This window comes from Lipophrys pholis (assembly GCF_963383615.2).
Source record: "Lipophrys pholis genome assembly, chromosome: 11".
Lineage (NCBI taxonomy): Eukaryota > Metazoa > Chordata > Actinopteri > Blenniiformes > Blenniidae > Lipophrys > Lipophrys pholis.
In genome coordinates, this window is record NC_137631.1 from 24,354,151 (window position 1) to 24,363,935 (window position 9,785).

General features: G+C 39.0%; 1 protein-coding gene across 1 annotated transcript; it reads left to right on the forward strand.

Annotated features, from left to right (window-relative positions):
* Window positions 1-4,671: 4,671 nt before the first annotated feature.
* Window positions 4,672-9,153, forward strand: zpd (zona pellucida glycoprotein d; the record flags this gene model as incomplete). Its single annotated transcript, XM_080474818.1, has 10 exons — window positions 4,672-4,692; window positions 4,798-4,849; window positions 4,933-5,040; window positions 5,949-6,157; window positions 6,259-6,416; window positions 6,964-7,078; window positions 7,592-7,719; window positions 8,239-8,422; window positions 8,831-8,936; window positions 9,035-9,153. 10 exons carry the CDS (start codon window positions 4,672-4,674, stop codon window positions 9,151-9,153), a joined length of 1,200 nt encoding a protein of 399 aa, XP_080330944.1.
* Between the last annotated feature and the right edge of the window lie 632 nt (window positions 9,154-9,785).

Genomic DNA, 9,785 nt, shown 5'->3' on the forward strand with positions numbered 1-9,785 from the left:
GATTAGATGTCTGCTCCTCATTGACACACACACATACACACACACACACACACACACACACACACACACACACACACACACACACACACACACACACACGGTGTGTAAACAACAACAACCCTAAACCTTCCAGACAGGCCATGAGTGTGCAAGTCCAGGGGGGGAAAAAAAAAAAATCTAAACATATTTCCCCACCCTAATGTCATTTATGTGAATTTCCGGACTTATAAAAGTCTGAGTTCTCGTCTCACAGTCTCACTACGAGATGGCATTAATGCATTTACATGAAAAAACCGTTATCCCAGTGATTTCTGCTGCATTTCTATGTATGATGAAGTGAAATCTGTCAACAATGCTGACATCACGGGCATCGTTTTATCATGTGTTGGCTTATTTGGGTGACGCCTGCTTTGTTTGTAATTTATCTGCAGGTTTGTTTGTTTTTTGTTATGTGAGCAATTTTAACTGAAATTTCGAAGTTCCCATTTGACAGCTTTCTGATGTTAACTTAAATGAAACGCTGAAAAATATACGTGTTCGAGACTGTGTTTGTTTGAATTGAAAATTGTTGTTTTATTGTTTTTGATCACTTCCAACTAACCGAGGTTACAAAAAGAAAGGCCACTTAGTTTCAATTGAAATGAATTGTTCTTTTATTGATATATTTGTGTTGTCTCTAACATCAGAAGCAGACATGTGTGCGTGCGTGCGTGCGTGCGTGCGTGCGTGCGTGCGTGCGTGCGTGCGTGCGTGTGTGTGTGTGTGTGTTTGTTTGAAGACCTGCAGCAGCAGAAGAGCCGCCTGTCAGGTGTGTGTGCTGCAGCTGGTGTTGTGAATCAGGCCGATGACACACACCTCCTATAACCCGGCTATTTCACAACACCAGGGTGGCCCCCCACCACTGCCAACCAGAAGACAACCCCCCCGCACAAGGCTGCAAGGAAACATGGATCCTCACAGCTACTGTCTGTAAAAAAAAAAATATATATATATATGTATGTATATATATATTCCTGTGTAACTGTGTTATTTTGCATCTTTTCCAGGTATTTTATTTTATTTTTCATCAATCACCTAAGCTAACCATTCTCAAACATTTTACACACGTCATCTACTTTAAAATGCTTCTTATGTCATATATTTTCTAAATAAATCACGTTACCAATGTGTCATTTGGAGATTCATTTGGTTGGATTTTGGATTCAGTTTGTGACGGCGTGGTGAATGAATAATTATGGGGGTTTTTTTGTGTGCAAATATTAAAATGAGTAGCAGCAGTTAAAAAAATATCACCAGGGTTTTCCCACTGATGATGATCCTCTCTCACTTATTATGAACTGATATGTTTATTTTAGCTGTGCGACAGACCTCCAAATATTTATCACACTATTGTTTCCAGCTGTTTGGATCCATTTCTAATGAAAATCCCAACTTTTCTAATGTGGCGTAACATATCTAGTAAATATAATCTACAGCTGTGACTTTATGGGTGTTTACACTAAAGTTGTGTCGTAATTTCAGTCATATTTACATTTAATTCTAAAATGTGCATTTATAGAGTTAGATTTATATTCATTCTTCTCAAATATTAAGTAGGAAAACAGTCATGATGGCTTTTATCAGACCCATATAGTTTTCCTGCTGCTGCCTCCACTTCAGAAGCCTGAAAATTGCATGTTCTCCATGTGCATTTGTAGGTTTTCCATCAATACAAGAACATGCATTAGAACAGGAGTGAATAGGAGAATAATAATTTTTATTTTTTTTTAGATATTTCAAGGTATTCTACACTAGAAGGTAGCCTATCATTAAAATTGGCTTTATTTTGAGTTTGTAGTCATTTTTGAGATGATATAGATATTTTTCATCACGTATACTGCATCAAAGCAAAAACTTTAAAGTTAAAATTTCTGATTATTATGACAATATTTTATCGGCCGGCCCTCTCAAGATGAAATTAGACTGTTTGTGGCCCCTGAAACAAAACGAGGGTGTATTAAAACAAATAATCTGCATTTGTAGGGGATAGCGGCACTTTTTAAAATAACAATAAAAAGTATATCCTGCAACTAGAAGTAGAAGCAACAATTTTGTATGTGAAAAGTGTTTTGTCACAGATCTAACACGTTCTGATGAAGCTTTTAACGAAAAGACAGTTTAATATATTTAATCAACCATATTTTAATTCCATGATCAAATCCTGTGCTGTGGGAACAACAAAGCAATATCTAATCTATTTCAAACAGGCATTTCTTTTGGCTTGAATATATTGAATTATCTCGTGTTTGGTCTTGTGGCGGACAGAAACCTAAAACAGACACGACGACGTTTAAAAGTTCAAAAACTGTGTAATGTCCTGTCATTGCAAACTAACACTGCAGCAGCATTTGCAGCAGCATTTGCATAAAGGGGAAACAAGGTCAGGCGGCGTTAGAGCGGCCGCTGCACTGCAGTCTTCAGGGTTTGGACCCGAACGTCTTCCTGACTTTGCGGTCACACGTTTGGGTGCAGAATGATGTGACTGCTTGAAACATCTGGACCACACATGTGAGTGCATACAGAAATAGTCAGGTTCATTTTACAAATAAATTTTTTTGCTATTTTGAAATAGCAATGGGAACATACAAACATATTCAAAAAGGAGTGGAAAAAATCATCCATGTTACAAATAAAAGAGAAAGAAATATAATATTTTCATACTATAGAGGGCTGGATGTGCAATCTATGTGAAAACTCTTTAAATCAGTTTTCTGAAAAGAAAAACACAATACATACAGTACATAACAGATCTAAACACACACACATGCAGTACATGGACACGACAATAACAAAATATAATCTGAACAATTTGCATTGAATTTCAAACATTCATTATGGAAAATTGCATTCATTCTTTTCATTGCCACGTTCAAGAAAACCTACTGATTAAACCACAGAAAGTAAATCTAACTGACTGTTAGGAAAAGATAGTTTGCCAAAGCAATCTGAATTTACCAAATATGATCACTTGGCCTGTGAAAGGGTTGAGAAAGGAACTGCTTTGAACAGGTATTGGAGGAAAAGGATCACATTTAACACTAAAAGCTTTGGAAAATGTATTAAATACAAAAGTCTCAACAACTCGGAAGTTTTGCACGATTATTTTCCCGAACACAGAAGATAATATTGTATTTTAAACCAAACACATTTAAACCACATTTAAGGATTTCATGAAAAGTGGAGGGTTTTTTTTCTTGCAAAGTCTCAAATGTGCAAATCTTTGTGCATCAAACTGATGCTGATGAGAGCTCATCGTTTAAACTCATTCACATGTGAAACTGTCACAGATCAACTGACGTCTGCTGCAGGAAGCTCGTTTCAATCTACAAAACTGCTTCAAAAATGTTTGAAATGTTTATTACTGAGACGGAGATTCTACATTATTGTGAAAACCTGTGACATTACCACAACTTGGAGCTCTATTGATGTTTTTTTTTTTGTTTAAATTCTTTTACTTTAAAAAAAAAAAAGAGAAAAACAAAAAAGCCTCATCAGATCCACTCCATCAAAAGCAGATGGTTTTCCCCACAAAGATGAAACGATGTGAGAGTTTGGGCTGCGGCCTGCGGGTGTGACGAGTTGGCACAGTGGGAGAGACAATGGCCCACTTATTACTTTCCCCCCTGGAGTCAATCCAGACTCCCATCATGAACCCAACATGGCTGAACCCCCATGTTGTTCTGACCCCTCCACCCATCGTCACCCTGCACCGTAGATGGATGAGTGAAGAGATTACTGGCAGTTTAAAAAAAAAAAAAAAAACGAGTCTTGGCTTGATGTTCACTCACGAGTATATTTTCTTTATTAACTTTTTTTTGGTACAGCCCGTTTGGTTGTTGTGAGGTTTTCTTTAAAAACTGATGAGGTGAACTTGACAGAGCCCCAGTGACATCTAGTGGAGCCCTCTGGATATTTACTGTAATTTATCGCATGGTTCACCTTGGAGCCTCGTTGAGTGTATTAATAGAGGATAAAAATTGTACCCAATAATCACTAGACATTGAACTATTAAACCCCCAAAGGTGACAAATATACCATTTACAAATAATTATAAACATTATCAATTATTATCATCACCATAATAATAATAATAATAATAATAATAATAATAATAATAATAATAATGGAGAAACATAATAGAAAAACATTCATAAAAACACATACTACAAAAATACCGTTTTCAGATCCTATACTATTTTTTATTTCAACCAAAGTAAATGCTTTAAATCTGTATCTGCTTTTCAGAATCAATATCTTCATTTTAACGTAATTATAAAATGGGAGTACTTTTGCTCGCTTTACAGACATGACATCATCACCACTGAGCATAGCGTTATTAAGGACTCATTTCTAGTTTGTAAATTTAATCTTTTTATGCTTATCTCTTACTTTACTCTCGTCTTGATAACCAGAAGAGTCATTTTAGAGACTTTTAACTTCCTGCAGAACTCTTGTGTGTTGGGATAAATGGTGCGTTCAGGCGCGGGAGGCTCGCGAGGAAACAGGAAACGCAGCAGGTGTCTTTAATTGGAGATCAGCAGGTGTTGAAAACCACAACAAGAGAGCATGCAGTCGGACTGCATCTATTTCAATTTACACCTATATTTACCAATTCATTGTGTTTTTACAGGAATGATCCCAACTGGCTGGAAGGTAGGTGTGCATAGATGGGGTTTTTTTTGTTTCTTTTAATATTTACTTTGAGGATTATAGGAGAAATTGTCTGATAAAATGTAGATGTGTTTCTTCCTGAATCAGCTGAGCGTGGTCCTTCTTCTTTTCCTGGCCTTGCAGCACTTCAGGGTTGAGGGTAAGGAGGAAGACGTTGAGTGTGAAGTGTGAGAATTGTGTGTGGTAATCCCTCACACTGCTCTCTGTGCTGTGGCTCTGCAGGAATGTGCAGCGTGGAGCTTTGCACCGACCGCACAAGGTGTCTTCTGTCTGAAGATCTCAGGCGCTGCAAATGTGTAGGAGGTTATTTTGGAGACAAGTGTGACAGAAGTAGGCATTTTCATTTTTCTATCACTTTTTTTTTTTTCCCCTCATGGCTCCTTCAATAGCCTGCCTCATGTCAAACTGCAGGTGCACCACCACCACCACCCACAAATAAAATGAATGAATTATTTCTGATTTATAAAAGCAGATTAGACATAAATCATACAATCAGGCTTAAATATGAGTTGGTGGAAGTTCAAACCAAAGTCTCCACCTGTTGTTAAAATAATCTGACTTGTTTCCTTGTTTTTACAAAAGGAAATATACTCTATGTTCTCTGTTTAAGACATTTTTATGAGTGTTCAGCAATATATGTGTATATAATTTTTTTGAGCTTTAATATATTTTTATTTTTGTTGATGTAATGATTTTTTTCCCCTACTTAAACGTTTTTATCTATTTTTTTAAATTACATTTAGTCATTTTAATTCATGAGGACTTTTTTTCCACTATTAAGATGCTTAAACTCTTTTTGTCCTAAATATAGAAACAAATAACTTCTAGATGCCATGTTTTTTTTAGTTTTTTTTTACTAATGCAGCTATATATTAGAATTAACATTATAGTAAAAAAGAAAAAAATGCTGCCAGAGAAAATTGATAATGTGGGCTTCCTAGTTACATAAATGGAAATTGACTGAGATTTCACATGGATTCATGTCCATTGAAAAGTGAATGCGAAACCAAATTCCAGTCATTTGGTATTCTTATCATGTATTGGATCCCGATGAATATTGTACTGAAGAAGCTTTATTATCTTTAAGACTGTCCACATTTTATGCGTGCTTCCCCTTATGTCACTCGTCTCGAGAACAAATTAGATATCCACTAATTCAGTGGATTCAGGCGTCCATATTTTCCATGATTTTAAGAGACTTCGAGGAGTCTTCAGGTCTCGCCTGCTTTCCCTTACAGGTGCCGACATCAAGGTCATGTGTGGAAAAGACTACATAACAATCAGGGTGCTGGAGGAGTTTTTCATGTATCACAACGTGCCGCTCTCGTCCGTCCACTTGCCCAACGCCTCGTGCCGTGCCCAGAGAGAGGTCATCGACGGCATGCCGTACTACATGTCCAGGATATCCAAAGGCAAATACCTGATGTGCGGGGGCGAACCCATACAGGTACAACTGGAGATTTATCTGTTGTACGTCTGCGTCGGAGTGGGCGCAAGAAAATTCAAGCATCTTTTGATGAAGCCACGTCTGTTGTTCTCCGCTTGCAGAAGAACCTCACTCACATCTCCTACTCCCTGAGTCTGCTGTCGGAGCCTCGGGTTTCTGGAAACATCATCCGAGATCCGGTCATCAAGATGGACTTTAAATGCTTGTATCCGTATGTCAGAAGTGTCAGTCTGCCTTTCCCAGTTTCTCCGCTCTCCAGGTAAAAAGAAAACCTACGATTTGACAGAAATCCGACACTCGGGGACGCTTTAAAGTTCTCATATCTGGTCTTCATATGTAGTCTGCAACTTTTATTTATTTATTTTTTTCATATTTCTTTGGGCTCACACCAAGCGTACACGTTAATATTTCACATACTAATACATGTGCACAGAAATAAGATGAATACATCCAGTTTGAAGCTACTGAATCAAGTCGACTGGACTTGGCGATGTCTCATGGAAGACATCTTGGTTATTTATCCAAGTAACTTCTGTCGGTTCATGTTGCTCCATTGACTTTGCTTGTCAAGGATACATCTTGATAAAACCATATATATATATATGTGTGTGTGTGTGTGTCTCCAGTTGATCTGATTGAGGTGTTTTTGATAAGATAAGGGGTAAAAAGCTTGACAAAACTGAGTCCAATCTTTTGTTTCCTATTAAGACTCGCATCTCTGAGTCCTCAGACTTTCCAGTGAAGCCAACTGTTGGAGGGAAAACCCAGACTTAAGATGTGACCTCATTCTTTCTCTGAATGTGCAGCGAGACGGTGATGCACGTCGACGAACTGGATGCCACAATCAAGATGATGTTGTACACGGACCACACGTACACCCGGGCCTACGTCACGTCTCCCAGCATTGAGCTCCGAGACAAGGTGGGTTCAGGTTGACCTGCTCACCGGCGTTCAGCCCCCTGATATCTGGAGCCGTGCAGAGGTGGAAGACTGGATTTGTGGTTCCTTGATGCTGTTCAATTAATGTGAGGGGGGGTATTGTCAAAGCAGCAAGTCCCTGAAGCTGCTAAAAGAAATATTTGACGTGCATCTATTGAACCTCATTCAGTGAGTATTGCTTTTAGTTATGAAAGAAATCTCATTAACATGGGAAATCTTCCATTAAGTTTTGATTTATGATGTATAATTATTACAAAAAATATTTTTTACTTTCATGACAATCATCTGGAACTATTCAACAGAGATAGTTCTCTTATTTAACAAGGGGCCATAATTATATATAACACGTGCTGCACAGCCTTCACTTTGATTTAAAAAACAAATAAATATATATACTTTCAAAATGAGTATGCATACCTAAAAGGTTAAAAGATCATTGGTAAGTTGGGATTGGTATCGGTTGAACTTCATGTTCTCGGTGTGTGTCTTGTTCAGGTGTATGTCGAGGTGGCTGTTACAGAGCCCGCAGATTTCTTCCTGCTGCAGATTAATGAGTGTTGGGCCACACAGTCTCCTCAGCCCAACAGTACGGAGGGATCGACTCACACGCTGCTCCAGAACGGGTCAGGGCGGCACGGCTTTTACTTTGCAGCTCACGGGAATTGCCCATGACCACACTCATTGGCAATTCCCTTTTATTGTGATATCTCAGCCAACAGTCATAACTTTTTTGGCACGGCCATAATATTGTTTGGCGAAAATCATGTTTGTAGATTCGTTTGTTTGGAAATGGCGGCCATTTTTATGCTGGAAATGGCAGTTTTTGACACTGAGATGCAATTTCTTTGTTCCACGTCCTTTGAGAGCGATAAAATTCTATCCTATCCCATCTTCATCCAAATGTACTGCTAAATTATACACTTCCACCTGCATTAAGACTGGAAAACACACGTATAACAAGTGTATTATGATCAATAGAAAACTCGGATGTAATTTAAAGTCCCATAAGGATAAATGGTTAACATTCCGATGAGCTCCAGGGCCGTTGCTTCTATTTTTTTCCTCTTGTAAAGTAAAAAAATAAAAACGTCCCACATGCCAGCCCCCGGCTTTTTCTCCTTTCTCATGACTCTCCTCCTCAGGTGTGTGAAAGACGCGACCGTTTCCTTCATCCGTGCAGCCGATGGAGAGTCTGGACTCAATGGAGGGAGCGCCACCGTCCGCTACAGCTTCAATATGTTTCGCTTCTTAGCCGAGCCTCATGATCTCTACCTGCACTGCACCGTCCAGCTGTGTGAACGCGACGACGCCCGGTCCTGTGTCCCGGTGAGCGCTCACTCCCCACTTCGTACTCTAAAGACGTCTCCATGGAACTGGGGCGGATGTTTCAAGAGCGTCTCTCACTTGTCGCTGTGCCGACAGAATTGGCTCATATTGACAGAACCATAATCTCGTGTGTAGAATAATGGGGCTTTGTGCTCAAGTGTTGGTTATTACAGTGGCTCCCAGACCTTCCTTAGGTGGGTCACATTCACCTTCTCTGTAAAGCAAAAAACACTAATACGAACTGAAAGTTGGGGCGGGGGGGGGCACTCAATGCAAATTGTTTTATACATATTTTCAAATCAAAAATAATCTAGAGGTAAAATTCTTAAAATATTCGTCTTCAAACATCGTGAAATGTCATATTGGGATTTTTGTTTTGGTTCCGTTAATTTTTTCCCATATTTGCAGAACTGTAACTCCATCAGTAAGAGGGAAGCGGTGAAGGTGGACCCCAGCAAGGGTCTACTGTCATATGGACCCATCAGGATCGAAATGCCAGAAAGACCTAAATCCAGTATGTTTCCAATCTTCATGCTCTTCTTCTTCCCTCTATAAGCTCATAAAGCTATTGCAGTCTCTGTTTTTCTCACCCGTCTTGTTTTTCTTTTGTAGATATCCTGACGGTGGTGCTGCCAGTAGCAGGGGTCTGGATGGTGGGCTTCTTCTTCCTCATCCTCATCACCGTGGCCAAAGCGGGCCGGAGGAGACTTGCACAAACGGAGGAGCAGTGACGATGGCGCTGCTGCTGTTGGCAGCATGAATAAAACTACAAAACAAACAAAACCAGTTTATCCTCTTTATTCTTGTCCTGTGATCTTATACGTTTAACTGCAGCAGGTTCAGGTTTCAATCTCTAAACTTGACCAAAAGGGCTCAATGTAAACTCTGTGCCTAATAACATGTTCTTCTTGCAGGTTCGATACCCCTGAGCTTTCTTCACCACATTGGCCTGAATTTACGATCATCTAGTGTCTGAGGCTGCAGCAAGAACGTTTATCTTTAAAGTGGTTTCAACATGATCGTTATGCTCCATCACTCTCCACTGGATGTAAAATCAGCTGCAATAAAACTACATTTCAGCAATTTGGGAAGTCATACTTCTGTGGTTATTTTGGTGAAAGTACCTCAAAAGTAGTGCGACACATTACAGTTCAGAGACAGCAATATTGTAAAGTAATTAATTACTTTAAAATGACACAAATATATAACATGACATTTTGGAAAGGACTCCTCCAATGAGATATATATTTACTATCTAATGTATAGCTGAAAATTTGATTAATTTTACACGTGGAGCTGTGTAGTGGATTGCGCTCTTGCCTCATAAGAATGTTAAAGGTTTGAATCCGGTGGCTGCGTTTGT